At 47.2% G+C, this 18,056-nt stretch overlaps 1 protein-coding gene and 1 long non-coding RNA gene across 3 annotated transcripts in view; one reads left to right on the top strand and one right to left on the bottom strand.

The window, feature by feature from the left end:
• The window catches only part of SLC24A3 (solute carrier family 24 member 3), a 567,991-nt gene extending 563,182 nt beyond the window's left edge, over positions 1–4,809 (bottom strand). Inside the window, exon 1 of one of the 2 annotated variants that reach the window (XM_004447747.4) lies at positions 4,307–4,809. In XM_004447747.4, coding sequence (XP_004447804.3) covers positions 4,307–4,745 — 439 coding nt within the window. In that variant the 5' untranslated portion in view covers positions 4,746–4,809. The remainder of the gene's footprint in view (positions 1–4,306) is intronic. The other variant, XM_058286760.2, reaches the window with a different exon arrangement.
• Positions 4,810–5,207: 398 nt separating this feature from the next.
• On the top strand, positions 5,208–13,936 carry LOC105746380 (uncharacterized). Its single transcript, XR_001118774.4, has 4 exons — positions 5,208–5,898; positions 7,919–8,088; positions 9,351–9,419; positions 10,330–13,936. It is a non-coding gene; the product is annotated as an uncharacterized lncRNA (long non-coding RNA).
• Positions 13,937–18,056: the final 4,120 nt, after the last annotated feature.

The raw sequence follows: 18,056 nt of genomic DNA, 5'->3' as shown, positions 1-18,056 counted from the left end.
TCTGACGCCAGCGGGGGCAGGCTTTGGAAGAACAGAATGAAGGCCCACGTGGCGGCAGCTTTGAGAGGAAAGGCAAGGGGAGAGTCCAGGGGGCCTCCCCAGAGCCACGGAAGGCCCGTGGTCCCAGCTCTCTGAGCAACGGAAAGCCACAAAGGCAAGGCTGGGGTGTCAGCTCTGCGGGGTACATATGCAGCTCGAATCCCACCCATAGCTTTCTTTCTCAACTATCACCACTGGCTCCCAAAGAAGTTAAGATGAAAAGCAGTGTTTTCATAATTGGGAGGTATTTCAAAAATAATGTGCATGCATGTGTACGCACATATACACATATATTTTTCATCATTTACCACCTGGGGAAATGTCTTCAATCACTCCTAAATTGGGACCCCTGGATTTTCCAAAGATGACCACAATAATCTTTCCCATCCCAGGTGCACGTCTTGTGACCTGAACCTGACACACCCCTTGCAGTGGTGAACCTGGGCTGACGTTTGCCACTGCCTTGATCAGCAGAAGAGGGCAGAGTGACGACACGTGACTTCTGAGGACAGGACATAAAGACACCATGCCCTTCTACCTTGTTCTCTTGGAACCCAGCTGCCGTACTGTGACGAAATTCAAACTAAGTCACGTGGAACACCACAGGGCAAGGGCAGGTAAAGGTGTTCTGGGTGAGAGCCCAGCTGAGGTCCCAGCCACTCGCCAGCACCAACCACCGGGCCAGCGAATGAGGTGCCTCCAGATGGCCCCAGTCCCCAGCTGTCAAGACCCGAGTCCTTGAACCTTTTCAGCTGCGGCCTCAGACACACTGGAGCAGAAACAATGCCCTCCTACATAGGCCATGTCCACCTTCCTATCCTGCAGTACCCACAAGCATAATTCACAAAAATGGCTGCCTTACACCACTAGGTTTTGGGATGGCTTGTTACACAGCAATAGTGACTGAGACAAGGTTTTATATTATACACATACAGATACGTGTGCAAATGCATATGCATACATGTAAGTGCATGTATAGATGTGTGTGTGTATTTTTTCTTTTTCACAATTCACCTCACTTGACACTTTCTAGAGGAGATGTCTGTACTAACTCTTGAGTTAGCATCCCTGGGCTTACTCCACACCACTTCTGGAAAAAGATGACCAGGTTCTTTACCTGAAAGAAACATTAAGCACTTTTAAACACTCCTAATATTCAAAAGTAGTCCCCTCTCACTGCAAAAATAAAGAAAACTCTCATTAGCAAAATTAACACCTAACTTCAATTGACTTTGAAAACAGGGATCCCATATGAGCTCTTCACTGGCAACAACTAAATAGGGCACCCGAGGTTCTTCTTTCTTTCTTGTCTGAAGCCACAAATGTCTGCAAAAAGCACTTGCAGATTAAATAAGGCAAGGCGTATAAAGCACTCAGTAAGTGACTGGCGCCTAAAGCCCACTCAGTCTTAGTTTCTATTGGTGCTGCTGCCCATTGATGGAATTAACATTTCTCTTGATTTCATCACTAAACCTTCCTGATCTCAATTAAACAATCCCCTTGCTCCATCTCAGCAGTAAACAATCTATACGGCAGTTAAATGTCAAGAAGGGAAGTTCAGACTCCATATGAAAAGTGTGAGAAGTGTTAGACAAAACTACATAATTGCCACGCATGTCTATTTTTGTTTGGTAAAATAATTTTTTAAAAACAAATGTCAGTACGTGTTAGGAAACAAACTTCTGAGAGTCTACATTTAACCACCGCTGCATGAATATCAAGGTGAATAACCAAAGATGTTACCTTTGTCCATTACGAAGGTATATATATATATATATATATATATATATGCAAAAGTACAGTTTGATTATAAGTGATTATATAAAGATAACAAACCTGTGCCAAGATGGTGGCATGAACACCAGGGAGCGGAGGTGGGACGAGAGCGCCAGGATTCCTCAGTTTGAGTTTTTATTCTTTAAGCCTCAATTGCTGTGTGACCTTAAACAACTCTCCCAGCCTCTCAGAGTCACAGTGTCTTAAAACAATGCTGAGTCCTATTTAGTCCATATTGAAAGGACCATTGCTTAGAATGGCACCCAAGTTTCTAGGGTGGAAGTCCCTACTCAAGTGCTTAATGATGCTGGATGACAATTCCCCAAGCAACAGTTTGCAGATTCGCACCCATTCATTAATAGATTTAAAAATGATCTCGAGAAACCTGTACCTTGCTGCAAAATATTTCTGTGGGTCATGTTTGGAAATCCTCAATATCTAATGGAAGAAAAGGTGATTAGAGGCAGAAGTGCAACTAGCCTGTCATTTAAGGAAAAGAGAGGGAGGCTTTATTAAAGGGACCACAACCTCTTTAGCACTGTTGGCTCTTTACTGTTAGAGCTCCAGTTGCTGGAGCTGAGTCTTCTTAAGTCTTACATTTTTGGCAATGAGAGAGAGGCAGAGAGAGCTAGACAGATGGAAAGACAGAGAAAGAGAGAGAAAGGGAGAGAGACAGAGAGAAAATAAATACGGAGGGAGAAAAGGAGAAAGGGAGGAAGGGAAGGAATGGGGAAAGGCTAGGCAATGGAACGAAATCTGACTTGGAGGCACCTGGACCGAAATGTCAGGGCCAGGGAAACCATTTCCAACTGACAATCTCGGCAGGTTTCAAGTTTACGGAGTGTTCTTCCTTTCCCCCTGGAGCATCCCAAGCTTTCCAGGAGACCAGACAGCCCCCTACAGTTGACTGACTCAATTGTATGGGTTACATTCCCCAACCAGAAAAAAAAAAGGCTAACCTATCCTGGAAAGTAGTGCAAACAGGCACCCGATATTCAAAAAAAAAGAAAAAGAAAAAAAAGGGGGGCAGCAGGAGATGACCCTTTTCCAAAGGTGGCCTGAACTGTAAGCTGGCTTTTCACACACAAAAACTGGGAATGTTAAACAGGGTCAACAAAAGCCCCCCTAAGGAGAATCAGCCAATAGGCCAGTGCTTGGCAGGGCTGAGGCTGTCCCTGGAGAGCCATGCGCTGTCCCCCCTGTCGCCCGCACAGTTTCCTTCCTGCTCTCAGTCCCCACGGCCACATCTGGGATTCAGGAGCAACGCAGAGAGGCGTGGAGCCTTAGCTGCCGCTCAAGTCCAAGAGGGACTCTCTCCTATTACCATATATGAGGAAGTCTGTCAGGAGAGCTGCTGAGACCTGCGCCAGGACCGACCCTCTGGTTTAACTGCTGAGCCCACAGCCAGCCCGTCTGGGGGCGAGCCCTTCTTAATTGACCCCTTCCAAAAGGTCTGGCCGTCACCACCAAAACGCCTTTACCCCGCTCGGCACAACCCCTTGTATTAGAGCTAAAGCCAAACTGCACACCACAGTGCACCTCTGTGACTGCTTTTTTTCTCACCATCATTTAGAGGCTGTACTCCCAAGAACTGTAAAGCCGTTTTATAACAGGTATTTGCCCTCAGATTTTTAGACAGCAGTTTTCAGGGGACAACGGTTCTGAGCACATTTTCCCACACGGTCGATTTCAGCTCACGAAAGGCCAAGGAAAAAGATAAGACTTGGGGTTAAATGCAGACCCACTAAAAGGGCACCGCACGGCATGGACAATGGGCAGCCCAGGCCAGTCATCGCTTCCGGGGCTGGAAATCGGCAAAAGGACCTGGGGTTTCCAAAGGAATCCATGCCCTCCCAGCGTCTGGGTAGTTTAGTAGCACAAGCCCCTTCCTGAGCCCTAGCTGGATGGCCACTACTTTTTTTCTGATCCCAAGTTCCTGGCACCTGTTCTGGAAAGGCGGGCATGGATCTTTCTCCCTGGTTCATCCACCTCTTTTCGGAGGAGAACCTAGGGGGAGCTCTGTTAACCTGCCCCCTTCATTCCTTGAACAAGCCCAAGGGGGGTTGAGGTGGTTACCTGCACAGGTGCAGACTCTGACACGGACAACTTTACGTCTGGCCGTGGCGGGACTTGCACAGGGTAAGACCCCACCCCCCACCCCCCACCGCCACCACGGGTCCCTTCACTCCGCGGGTAAGAAGGGCCGAGCCGAGAGGCACAGGTACAGGTTCCCAGGGCAGCGAGGCACCCGAGCGTGCCGGCCACCTCCCCAGGCCCCAGTCCGGGGCGCCAGGGACCCTCGTCCCGAGCCCCTGCGGGCGGTGGCCGGGGTCTCGGTGGCCCGCACCCGCGCCCGCGGGCCCGGTCCGCTCCCTCCCGCCGCTCCGGCCCGCGGCCCCGCCAGGCCGAGCGCAGCAGCCCCGCGGCCAGCGCAGGGAGCCGCGGGCGGCCGGAGCGCAGCGCCCACTCGGGGCCGGCAGCGAGCACTCACCCTTCTGCTCTCGCAGGCTCGACAGCGACCAGAGCAGCAGCGCCACCAAGGCCAGGAAGCAGAGCTGGCTCAGCAGAAGGTCCCTCCGGCGGCGGCGGCGGCGCGCGCGGTCCTCGTCGCCGGGCGGCGGCATCCTCGGGCGGCCGGGCGGCGGCCCCGGCGGCAGCACGGGCGGGCGGCGGCCGCTCCTCTCGCGGGCGGCGGCGGGCACCGCGGCGGCGGGAGGCAGCCCTGCGCGCAGCAGCCGCGCGTCCTCGCTGCGCTCCCAGCCGTCCTCCTCCTCGCCGCTGCCGGTCTCCTCGTCGCCGTCCTCGTCGTCGCTGTCGCTCACTCCCGCCTCCCCTGCCTCCACCTCCCCTGCCTCCACCTCCTCCTCCTGCTCGCCGCCCGCCCGCGCCGCCGCCTCGCGGTGCTCGGGGTCCCTCTCCTCGCGCGCCATGGCTCCCACGCTCCGCGCCCGCGCTCGGCCTCGGGCGGCGGCGCGGCGGGCGCGGCGGGGGCGGCCGGGAGGCGGGGGCGGCGGGGAGCGGGAGGAGGAGGAGGAGCGGGGAAGGACCGGCAGGAGGAGGGCCCCTCCGCTGGCCAACTCCGCGGCTGGCGAGGCCACCGGCGCTGGCTGCGGCCTCGCCGCCTGCCGGACGCGTCGCGGGGCCGCCGCCTACTCCGTGGTCCGCGAGCGGGCAGCCCGGGCCGGGGCCGGGGCGCGCGGGAGCACTGTGCGGGCCGGGGGCGCCGCAGGAGCGCGCGGGCGCGGGTGGGGGGCAGTGCCTGGACTCGGCCGGCTCCCGGCAGCACGGCGGGGAGAGGGGCGCGTGGGGAGGGAGCCCTGCGAAGTCCTTCCGAGGCGGGATCCAGGGGGGTGGGCAGTGCAGGGCCCCCCTCTCGGGAAGCTCACGCGTGGGAGAGACGCGGGGTCTCCAGGACGAAGGATTCGCCCGAAAGTTTCGGGGAACCCCAGGGTCTCTTCAGCTCCCCCCTCCCCACGCCGGCAACCCACTACCCAGAGAAGGGGCGCGGCGGCCGCACAAGGCTGCCACCGGCCTCGCCTCCTCCCGCGGGCCTCCCGGGTTTCCCTCCGCCCCCTTGCGGGGATCCCCCGGTGCGCTGAGCTCGGGACTTGGAACAGGCCTCCCTCGAGGCCTCTTGGCTCGCTGAGGGTGTCCTGGCTCCCCCCTCTGGCCCGGGCTCACACTTCACTCCTGGATCTTGCTGGCCCAAACCCAATGCTGTGGCTGGGGGAAGGGACAGCTGGCAGCGTCCCTGGGAGAGGAGGCCTGAGGGTATGAAGCATCAGCCTGTCCCTGCCCCTGCTGCCAGCGCCAAGGCCCCCGCATTCCCCTGCCCCCCACCCACCAAAGGTGCGGGCTGTCCTCGCAGCAGAAGGTGCCATCTGGAGATCGCCCCGACTGGTACCAGCCACAGCACGCCCACCGTCCTGGGGCTTCCCTAGGATACTGCCCTGGGAGGTGCAGGGGGCAGGGGCGTGGAAAGCAAAGGGGCTGGTTCCAAAGAGGATCCCGAGGAAGGTCCCGTCTGGGTGACCTGCATGGAACCGGATCACAGCGTGGAATCAGCTGCACACATCTGCAGAGGTGAGGAGGAGAGAAGAGTGCTTCTCCCCTTTAGGTCGGGGAGCACCCAGACTCCAAATATGTCCCCACCTGTGGATGCCCTCCTGCCCACGGCCTCCCAGATGACCCTGACGGCATCAGGGCCCAACAGGTCATGGCAAAGGACAAAGCGGGGGGTGCTAGGGGGCCTCCCTCCCCCAGCGAGCACTGGAAGGGATTTCTTCCCAGGCAGATGGTTTATTTACTCCTGTCCTCAGCCTGGCGTCTTCCCAAGCGCAGCACACCTTCCCTTGAGCAGGTGTGATTGTTCCTTTGCTGTGGTTACCAGGTACCGAGAAGGATTTAGAAATATGCAAGTGCGTCCAGGCTGGAGGGTGCCTGGAGGAGTCCCCGGTCGTGTTAGTGCCATCAGGCATTTGGAGAAAATGTCTAGGAGCTCAGAAAGCTGTCTTTCACTCAACTATCTGGGACAGACATTCAGATAGCTCTTCTGGAGTCTAAACTAGCGCAAATAAAAGGTGGGAGATGGACTCTGGAATGAACTGGGTTAAGGAGCGAGCACTAGCTTCGGGGGATGTCAGGCAGGAGGAGGTGTGTGATTGGAGACTGGAGATGGGGAGTGTTTAGGGAGCAAGAGGAGCGGGGAGGGGAGAAACCAGGAATGGGCGATTTCCTGGAAATTATCTCAGCACCTACAGTGAGAGGGAGAGCGAGCCCAGTCCTGTTGCCCCTAGGAATGGTGATTTTTGTTTATGCTCATTTTGACAGGTCTCAGTGCCCCCGGGGAGGGGGGGGGCGTTGTTGATGTAAAGCAGAAGGAGCCCTGAGCAGCCACCACCACTAGGGAGGGTGCACAGCCGACCGGGAGGGTCCCTGGCGCCAGGAGACAGGAGACTCCCCTGCAGGAACCTGCCCCTCCCCCGCAAGCCCCTCTTCTGCTCCCCCCCCCCCCACAGTTTGGGGGTGGAGCACATGCTCCTGTCTGTCCTCTGTCCTCCCCACCACCGCCCAGGGAGAAGGGGAAGGGAGACGAGGCAGCCAGGGGGCTGCTCTTCCAAGGCAAACAGTTCTCTTCATCCTACCTGCCCCCTCCCTGGCTTTGGAAGTGCCCCACCCCCCACCTGGAAACTGAATTCTGGAAGGAACCAGAACTGAAATGAGTAATGGGCCTTCTGTCTTTCCCCATCACGCTTCTCCTCCATCCTGCGTGGCTTTCACCTTTTATTTCTTCACCTCCCCTGTGGTGCAGGCAGCACTAGGGAGAAAGTTGCAGGGCCTTCCTCAGCCATCACCCCAAGATGGGCGGGGAGAGGCTACTCGTAGGGATGTGCCAAAGCATTTGCAGACCCCTCCTCACCCTAGGGCCCCTGTTTTAACCTTCTAGAAATTCCAGTCCTGTGCAGAGGCATAGGGTCTCGTCTCAGGCCTAGAGTGGTCCATCTAGGTCACATCCACCTTTATAACAGAATAAGGACCAGGCAAGGGCTTCCATCACCCTGCATGGGCTTTATCGTGCCCTGACAACACTATCTGCGCACAGAGCCATCTGCCGTGCCCTTCTGCTCAGGTATTTCCTGGTCTCCAGCCTCTCCTCACCCACAGTGCCCAGATCTGACGGAGCTGTTTCCCAGGCAAGGCACGGTTGTGTCTCCATAAGACCAAACAATGCCAGTTGTGTCAGACAAGCCACCACTTTATAAGGGAGGAGGTGAGAAAATCCGAGAACCCACTTGCTTGGCCGAAGCGACACGCCTGCCTTGCAACAGTTGCTGCGTAGCACGGGTGCACATGGTCCCAGCAGAGGGAGGAAAGAGCACTGGAGCTTCACACAAAAGCTTTAAATGCAAAAACATGACCAAGTGTTGGCTGATGGGGGATAAAAGAAAGAGGAACTCTCCAAGGCATATGCTGGGCCGGTCCACCCATGTAGCATCCCCACTTCGTGCCTAAAGAACTTCAACTTCCAGGCCTCTTGACTAAAATGCAGCCTCTGGAAAATATTGCACTGACCGTTTATTGATCAGTGGCTCCTCGCCTCCAGGTGTATCACCCCTGCATGCAGTCACCCGGATTTGGAACAAAAGCCCAGTTTCACTGAGGAAGTCCCATTCTTGTCATCTGCCTCCGCATGTGCTGATAAAGCTGCTTGGTTAGTCTCTCCGGGAGCTGGCAGCGATTCAAAGGAAGACCAAATCCACACTCCAGGTTGAGGTATTTGAGAACACCGTGTTGGGAGGTGGGGCGCACATTGTCCGCTGTGTTCAGTTTATGGCTGGAGTTGAACTGCTTTTGTCACTGTTTCCAATTTGTTTTCTTTTTGCCAAAATGTGTTGCATTTGTTTGGGGGTTTTGAATGGGTACATGGATATGGTCACAGACTTTTGTTTCTACTATGCCTTTGCATATTTGCAGTCACACATCATCTTTTTTTTTTTTTAACTTATTGAGATATAGTAAACCAACAGTGAAATGCACATAGCTTAAGCATTTAGCTCGATGGCTATTTATATGTTTATATATCCAGATCAAGATAGAACATTCCCAGCCCCGTGAAGCCTCCCTTGTACCACCTCCCAGGCAAGAAGCCCCTCCCCAAATATCAGGGCTTTTCCCACATCTTTCACCCCGGATCGTGGTGAGTGGAGGCTCCTTTTGCTTATTTCCATGAGCTTCGTCCACACTGCCGTGTAGGGCTGCGATCCCTTCTTTTTCATGCTGCATAGGTGTAGATTTTTTTTTTTAGCCCAATGCTTCAGTTTCCAAGTTTAGTGTAAGCCAAGACTAACCAAACTACTGCAGAGGGATCAGAGAAAAATGACTTTCCCGTTTGGCTAATTTTATAAGGAATATCAGCCAGAATTGAAACAGTCACCAGCTACTTCTCAAATTGGTTATGCTCTGCTGCAGTATGCAAGGAGGGGCAGAGGTGGCCTGTCCAATGACTGCCTGCAGGCCAACAGGCCAACTGACAACGGTGAGGGGCTCAAGCTTTTAAAACCAAGAAAAGAAGAATTCCTAAGACTTCGGGGGAAAAAAAAGTTGAGGTAGCTTTTAATTGAAAAAGTCGGTACAAACCATTTCCTGAGCATTCTTTCCATCCCCTCTTCTTTTAAATGAGAGTAAACAGAATAGAAATCATCAGAAAAGAAATTCACCCAGTGCACGACAGAGACATGGAACAGCCTTTTTGGTCAAATATTGGTGGACTTAAAAAGTATCTGGGGAGCCTGGTGGAAATACAGATTTCCAACCCCATCCTGTAGAAATGGGATTCAGGAGAATGGGGTGAGGTCTGGAAATCCACATTATTAGCAAGCACCCTGGGATTCTTACGTATTAAGGTTTCAGACCTCCTGGTCTAGGGAAAGGGACAATTTGGGATATATTTTTGGTGGATCCTGGAGGGCAAATCTAAAAAGGAAAACTATATTACCTAGTTCTTTTTAATCAGTGTTTTAATTGACTTTTTTCAGATGTTTGGAAGAAATAAACAGAGTGCAAACTCACAATATAGCTATCTCTGCATCTACTTCCTGTTTCACGTGAGTACTGGTTTTTGTTAGTTTAAAAAATGACTCCTATAAAAAATAAGTTGGAATAAATAAAAATGAAGCATTAAAATTTTAAATCCTCAGAGGAGCAAAATTAAGTATTCACAATTTGAGCAATTTGCTCCTTCTTTCAGTATCATTCAGAAAGAAAACATGAGAACCCCACTAATTTTATTTTGTAAACTTGGGCAGGCAGAATGCTAAATGTGGCAGAGGGGTCCAAGATAGGCTCTGGCATTTATTGTTGTTAACATACAAATTTTAGGCTTAGGGATCCCATGGTTTGTAATCAAGAAAATAGATTTGTAAAATGTTTTAGCATGTTTCAATTTAAAAACCTCATCCTGATGGACCATAATTTATTCCTAAGTGAAAAAAGCAAGCTGCAAAATGAGTTGAATAATCTCATTTTTGTAAAGTTAAGCAAAATCATTTGTGTATCTCTCTCTCTATATATATATAAATAAAGTATATTTTTAGGTGGTTAATAATGGTTACATCTGGAGGTGGGGTTGTGCAGTTTGGGAAGGATTAGTGAATGAAGAGAGGCTTTTTTAAATTTTCACTCCTCTATTTTTAGATTTATTTCTCTGCCATTAGCAGGTCCTATTTTTTATTAAAAAAAAATAAAGTAAAAAATCTGTTCGTGTGTAAGCTGTTAAGTTGACTTAAATGAAAGGAATCGACGTGGTTTGATGGGCAGGATGGAGCAAACTGCAAGGCCTCCCTCCCCACAGGAGCCTTCTGCCCCGAGCTCGTGGGCTGCCCTGTGGCTGGAGGCTTGGGGACAGGAAGCAGCGGCTCAGGCCAGCCTCTGCTGCTAGAGCAGGAAGCGGCCCTTCTGATCCTCGTTCGGCCGCAGTGCTTAAATGTGGTCTCTTTCTTCCTAACCAACAATTAGGAAGACCAGACATTCTTTCCTCAGAAGGATGTTTGCAGCAATGAAGCATTCTGAAAATACAAACATGCAGAAGAAAGAGATGCGAAGGCCAGGAGCTCTCCATCGTCCGCAGCCCCAGCCCTGGGTTATTCCGGGGAGGTGATCACGGCAAACCCCTCTTGCATCGCTTTTAATCCGATTGCATCGTCAGTGTAACGATCCCCTGGACCCATCCCTAAGTCGCCGCCCGCAGAGAGACCTGAGGTCTGGTTCTAAAACGGAGAGGTGTGGGGTGGCCTCGCGGCTGTCTAGAGCCGCATCGGCTTCCTCATCTCATTTCATCCCCCACGCAACTAACGCCGACTCCCCCGCCAGCTCCTTTTCTCAGTCCAACGCCGACGACCTTGAAAAGCTATGGGGGTGCGCCCCCTGGCGGCAGTGGCAAACGTCCTCGGGAGATTTTGTCCTCCCAGAAGCGCATCCAGTCCACCTGCCCTGGGCTGGCTCAGCTTGATCCCAGACTGGATCCAGCGCCTACTCCCTTTCCCGCTCGAGCAGTGCCTGACGCGGATGACTGGCGCGCCACTCGCCGCACTTCTTGTTTCTAGAGCGTTTCATCAGAGAGATTTCCTTATCACCCATACCGCCTTTAGGCACTTACACATTTCACTTGTTTAACATTAACTTCTTTTCTAGAGAGGTTCAAGTCTGAGGTAGACAGGACCCATCCATAAACTCCTTTCCAGTCCTTTTGGTCCTTGCTCCCCTAAGGGTGGTCCGGGGGCCGGCACGGTGGGCCTCCCCAGGGAGCTTGTTAAAATGCAGAATCTCAGGTCCCTCCCAGACCTGCAGAATCAGAACCTGCATTTTAACAAGAACCATGGAAGATTCTCATGTACATTAAAGACCAAACAGCATGAATGTAATTGATATGTCCTCACAGATGAGATGTCAAGGACTTCATAACTTCCCATATTAATGGCAAACTATGACAAGCTTATAACCGCCATTTACCATTTATGTTTTCAACTCTGTCTCATTTTTATCTTAAACGTCTCTTAAATATGGGAAACCAACAAAAACATATTTCAACTGTATAAACACATCATCTACAAGTAATATATCCTGAAGTCCACAAGGGATAAGAATTCCAGCTCCAGCATCTCACATTAACTACAACTAGCGAGGCTCTCCATTCCAAATAATATTCAGAAGAATTTCTAAGTAAAATCCCATCTCTAGTGTGTGAGTTCAACAATGATACCAGTGTGTAATGTATTAAATGGTACACGGGGTGTAAATTAAACTTTGAAAAAGTGGCATGAGACTTTGAAAATACAACCCTGTGTGGGTATATTCCTTTTAATATTTTTTCAGTTTGCTTCTACCCATACTGTGCATTCATCAGGTTCTCATTAAATATTTTGTCCAAAAAAATCTCAAGTCTTTGAGTACGATGACAAAAATTATTTAAGGAAATAAAAAAATTAGTCCTCTGAGGAAATGTTAAAATTGAGTGCAACTATTATTTTTTAAATGTTTTATTTCAAGATAATTTTAGGCCTTCATAAAAGTTGCAGAAATAGTACAGAGTGTTCCCTCACAGAGTTTTTCCTAATATTACCATCCTAGATAATTATAGTATGGTTATAAATCTTTGAAATTAACAAGGTACAATACTATCTACTAACCTACAGCCTTATTCAAATGTCATAATTAATTTTCTTCTTATGTCCTTTTCTGTTTCAGAATACACCCAGGAAACCACATTGCATTTAGCTGGTTTTCCTCCTTAGTCTCCTCTAATCTGTGAGAGTAACTCAGTCTTTCCTTGTCTCTCATGATTTTGGTACTTTTGAAGGGTAATGATCAGACATTTTGATAAAAGAGTCTTCAATTTATATGTTTGATATTTTTTTCATGGTTTGCATGAAGTTATACTTTTCTGGCAAGGAAATTATGTGTTTTTCTCAGTACATCATGCCAAAAGGTTTGTGATGTCATTGTATTTCATTACTGGTGATGTTAACCTTGGCCACTTGATTAGATGGTGGTGTCTTCTGAATTTCCCTACTGTAAAATTTGTATCTTTCCCTCTGAAATTGATAAATACCTTGGAGGAAGTACTTTGCAACTATGTAAATCTTTTTTTTTATTTTAATTTTAAATTTTTGTCTTTATTCATTTTTTTAATATTACATTAGAAAAATATGAGGTCCCCATATACTCCCCACCCCCCTCACCCCACTGCTCCCCCCCAATAGCAACATTCTCCTCCATCATCATGAGATATTCATTGCATTTGGTGAATACATCTCTGAGCATCGCTGTACCTCATGGTCAATGGTCCACATCATAGCCCATACTCTCCCACGTTCCATCTAGTGGGCCATGGGAGGACATACAATGTCTGGCAGTTGTCCTTGCAGCACCACCCAGGACAACTCCAAGTCCTGAAAACGCCTCCGCATCTCATCTCTTCCTCCCATTCCCCATACTCAGCAACCACCATGGCTACTTTCTCCACACCCACACCACATTTTCTTCAATTACTAATCACAATAGTTCATGAATAGAATATCAGTAAGTCCACTCTAATCCATATTCTATTCCTCCATCCTATGGACCTTGGATTGGTTGTGTCCTTTCCACATCTATGTCAAGAGGGGGCTTAGATTCCTTATGGATGCTGGATGCAATCCTCCTGCTTTCAGTTGTAGGCACTCTTGGCTCCATGATGTGGTGGTTGACCTTCTTCAACTCAATGTTAGCTGAGTGGGGTAAGTCCAATAAACCAGAGTGTAGGAGCTGAAGTCTGTTGAGGCTCAGGGCCTGGCTATCATATGGTCAGTCCAGAGAGTCAGATCCCCTGGGTATATATTAAATCCCAGGACCAACTACAATTCTGGTAAAGTAACAGTAAAGGCTTGTGAAAAGAGATCATATCTGAGTCCAGCTCTATCACACAGAAACACCAACTCCAAAGTAGGGCCAACTGACATGGCACTGAACTCCATCTGCCATGACCATAAAACCTGTGGGTCTCTGTAGCCCTCAGAAGAACCAATACCTGGGGCTGTATCTACTTTATCTGTCTCTGGGACTCTGCTCAGGTGTGCATAAGGGCAGCCCTCTGATAACCTCCAGGCTCTTTTTTAGAGACTCATAGCCATATAAACTCATTTGTCCTTTCCATTTCCCCCTTGATTTAGGTCAAAAAGCATTTTTAACTCCTGTTATTATATGTAGACAGAGATATTCTGCTGGTCCAAGTTGACCCTTTTATTCAAGGTCATTTTCTAGTTACATCATCAGCTGGTACTTGGTAGTAATCCCTCAGCACCAGGGAGGCTCATCCCTGGGAGTCATGTCCCATGCTGGGGGGAAGGCAACGAATTTACATGCTGAGTTTGGCTTTGAGACTGGCCACATTTGAGCAACACAGAGGCTCTCAGGAGGGAACTCTTAGGCGCAACTATGTACATCTTGATCCTCCTCAAAATCTCACCCCGTTTTAGCATTCTCTGGTGGATCTTGTCTATAATACTTATTAGTTTGGTGTTCAATATTTTATAAAGTGTAATTGCTATTTCTCTGAAGCATTAAATAACTATTTGAGAAGACTAAATTGTGTGTGAGTATGTTGGGAATTTGGGGGAGAGAATTTGTGTTCCAACAACACATGGTGAGGGATTGGGGAAGGAAAATAGAAGGACCACTCCATAGATTGTATTCTTTTCCTATTTTGGTATCCCAAGGAACTGCTTATATAAGTGTAGCAGTCAACTTGAAGGCCTCCTAGATAAGGTTTCATGGTGTATCCATAGATCAGCATCTTCCAGTCAAGGACTAGAGGATTATAAGAATTAGAGTTGTGTCTTTGAAAGAACAAGGGTGCCTCCATAACTAACCATACTCAATGGTGAAAGACTGAGCGCTTTTCTTCTAAAATAAGGATCAAGACAAAGATATCACTGTCACCACTTTCATTCAACATTGTACTGGAAGTTCTGTCAAGCCAATTAGACAAGAAAAAGAAATGAAAGGCATCCATCTTAGAAAGGTAAAATTAAACTATATTCACAGGTAACATGTTCTTATACGCAGAAAACCTTGAAGTATCCACAGGAAAGTTACTAGAACTTAGAAACGAATTCAACCAAGTTGCAAAATACAAACTCAACTCCCAAATATCAGTTATATTTCTATACACTAGAAATGAACAATGCTAAAAAGAAATTAAGAAAACAATTCCATTTAAAAGCAACACTGAAAAGAATAAAATATTTAAGAATGAATGTAACCAAGGAAGTCCAACACTTTTTCAATGAAAACTAGAAAACATTGCTGAAATATATTAAAGAAGAGCTCAGGAAATGGAAAGCAATCCCATGTTCGTGGATTAGGAGAATTAATATTATTAAGATGACAATACAGTTGAAAGTGACATACAGATTCAATAAAACCACTATCAAAATCCCATTGGGGATTCATTCATTAAAACAAAACAAAATGATGCTGGGGGGAAGCGGACTTGGCCCAGTGGTTAGGGCATCCGTCTACCACATGGGAGGTCCACGGTTCAAACCCCAGGCCTCCTTGACCCGTGTGGAGCTGGCCCACATGCAGTGCTGATGCACGCAAAGAGTGCCCTGCCACACGGGAGTGTCCCCTGCATAGGGGAGCCCCACATGCAAGGAGTGCGCCCCGTAAGGAGAGCTGCCCAGTGCCAAAGAAAGTGCAACCTGCCTAAGAATGGCGCCACCCACACGGAGAGCTGACACAACAAGATGACGCAGCAAAAAGAAAACACAGATTCCTGTGCCGCTGACAACAGAAGCAGACAAAGAAGGCGCAGCCAATAAACACAGAGATCAGACAACCGGGGTGGGAGGGAAGGGGAGAGAAATAAATAAATAAATAAATCTTTTAAAAAAAATGATGCTGGGTTCATTCATTAAAACAAAACAAAACAAAATCATGCTGGGTTCATTAGTAGAGAATTTAAACATCCCATTGGCCAACTAAGATGGCAGCATAAGATACACCAGGGTTCCAATCTCCCAAAGAAATTTTGGACAACTAGAAACAACTGCAGAACCATCTTCCTCAAAACTCTGGAAAACAGTTAAAAGGCAGCAGCAAATGCATGAGTGCTGAATCAAGAAAAGGCAACTTAAATCCAGAAGGAGATGGTTCTGGTGCTCTTGCTAACCCTTACTTCACCCCCACCCTGGTGCTGTGTGGAGCCAGCTTACAATCTCACTATGGATCCCTGGCCCCATTCCAGAAGGAGCAGAGTAATCCCTATGCACATACTCGGGTGCCAGTATTTCAGTGCCACCCTACTGGGGAGCAGCTTGAAAGACTGAACCAAGAAATTCATCCCAGGCTCATCCGCCCAGAACTTGCCCTGGAGGCATAAGCAGCTTGCAGACAGCTAAAGCAATATAAGAATGAAGTTAAAGAGGCCTGGGGCAAAGGGTTGGTTACCTGTTTAAGTCATACAGTGGACACCCAGGAGGGGAGGAAGGTCTGTTTCAAAAGGAGTAGAGGGGGCATTCAATTCCTGTAAATGGGGAACTTCCTAAGGCCACTAGCAAGCATAAGCCCAGGGCAATGCTTTGGCTCAGACAAGATGGAGACGAACCTGCACTTCACATTTGCCATAGGCTGATCTTAATAGGAAGGCCAAACCCTAAAGAAGAATGCCAGCAAACAGCAATTTGCAAACACTGTGAAAGGAGTTTTTTCTCTTGTTTCGTTTGTTTTTGTTAGCTCCTGACACTCAAGGAAATCTATTTTATATCACTAACCAGTTACACTTAAGGAACAGGCAGCTCAGGGTCTAAATCCCAGTTTTACAACTTGAAAATATTTAAATATGCAGTGTACAACAAAAAGTTACAAGACAAAGAAACAGGAAATGATATCTGTCCGAAGTCACAAGATAAAAATCCACAAACCATAAGTGAAGAAACCCAGATTTTGGACATACTGGACAAGAACTTAAAAAAAAATTATTCTCAAAATGCTCAAAGAAATAAAGGAAGTTATAGAAAAAGAACTAAAGGATATCAAGAAAACAATGAGTGAACAATATGAAAATATCAAAAAGAGATAAAAATTTTACGATGGAACTAAGCATAAATACTAAAGTTGAAAACCACATTAAACTGAAATGAAATATTCTCCAGAGGATTTCAATAGCAGATTGGATTGTCAGAAGAAAGAATCAGGGATCTTGAAGATAAGACAACTGAAATGGCGGAGAAAGAGAAAGAGGAAAGAATTAAAAAAAAAAAAAAAAAAGCAAACAGAGCCACAGAGACCTGTGGAGCAACACCAAAAGTACGATATAAACATTATGGATGCCCCAGAAGGAGAAGAAGGAAAGAGGCAGAAGTACTATTCAAAGAAATAATGACAGAAAACAAAAGACATGAATTCAAGAATCATTGAATCCCAAACAGGACAAACTTGAAAACCACACCCAGACACAATGGAGTCAAGATGTTGAATGCCAAGGACAAGAAGAGTTTTGAAACATGCAAAAGAAAAATCAATGTGTTACATATAAGGGAGGCCCAATAAGATTAAGTAACAATTTCTTATCAGAAACCATGGAACAGGAAGGCAGTGGGGTGAAATATTTAAAGTGCTGAAAGAAAACAATTGCCAATTGAGAATCTTATATCTAGTGAGACTGTCTCTCAAAAAATGAGAGAAAGAGATTAAGACATTCCCATATAAACACAAGGCTGAGGGAATTCATCACCACTGGACCTGCCTTACAATCAATGCTAAAGGGAGTTCTTCAGTTGAAAAGGAAAGGATACTAGACAGCGGCTTGAAGCAATTAATAAATAAAATCCTCCAAAAAAAGGTATACAGTGGGTAAATATAACTACCAGTATTATTGTACTAAATTTTTTGGTGCATAACTCCATTTTATACTTCTTACAGGTTCTAAAATGCAAATACATAAAAATAATGATAAATCGATGGTTTTGGACATACAATGTATAAATATATAATCTATAACAAGTACAATAAAAAAGAGAGGGGTTAGAGGAGCACTGGAATAGTATATATGTATGCTTGAAGTTTTGGTTGGTATCAAATCAAACGTGATTGTTCTAGACTTTTGGTGTTAAATTTAAGCTCCATGGTAACCACAAAGAAAATATATAAAAAATATGTACAAAGAGAAATGAGAAGGGACTCAATGAGATACATTGCAAAAGAATAAATAAATATGAAAGTAGAAAATAACAGAAAAATTGAGGGACAAAAAAGGTATAACACTTAAAAAGACCAAATAGCAAAATGGCAGAAGAAAATAATGCTACAAGTAGTTACTTTGAATGTAAACAACAAGCCGAGGTTGGAAAAATGAATAAAAAATTATGACCCAATTATGTACTGTTTACGAAAGACTGTCCTAAAATTCAAAGACAAAGTAGTTCGAAAGTGAAATAATGGGAAAAAATAAACCTTGCAAGTAGTAACCAAAAAAGAGCTGGGGAACTACACTAATATCACATAAAACAGACTTTAAGTGAAAAACTGTTATGAGAGACAAAGGTGACTATATACTGATAAAGGAGTCAATTCAACAAGAAAACATGATTATTAATATATATGCACCTAATGGCAAAGCCCAAAATATTTGAAGTAAATATTGAGATTTGAAGGAATAAATAGAAGACTGTATATTAATCGTAGAAGACTTCAATATGCCACTT

Source organism: Dasypus novemcinctus, chromosome 24 (assembly GCF_030445035.2).
Source record: "Dasypus novemcinctus isolate mDasNov1 chromosome 24, mDasNov1.1.hap2, whole genome shotgun sequence".
NCBI classification, from domain to species: Eukaryota; Metazoa; Chordata; class Mammalia; order Cingulata; family Dasypodidae; genus Dasypus; species Dasypus novemcinctus.
The sequence above is the reverse complement of the archived record's forward strand: the minus strand, read 5'-3'. Positions and strand labels throughout refer to the sequence as shown.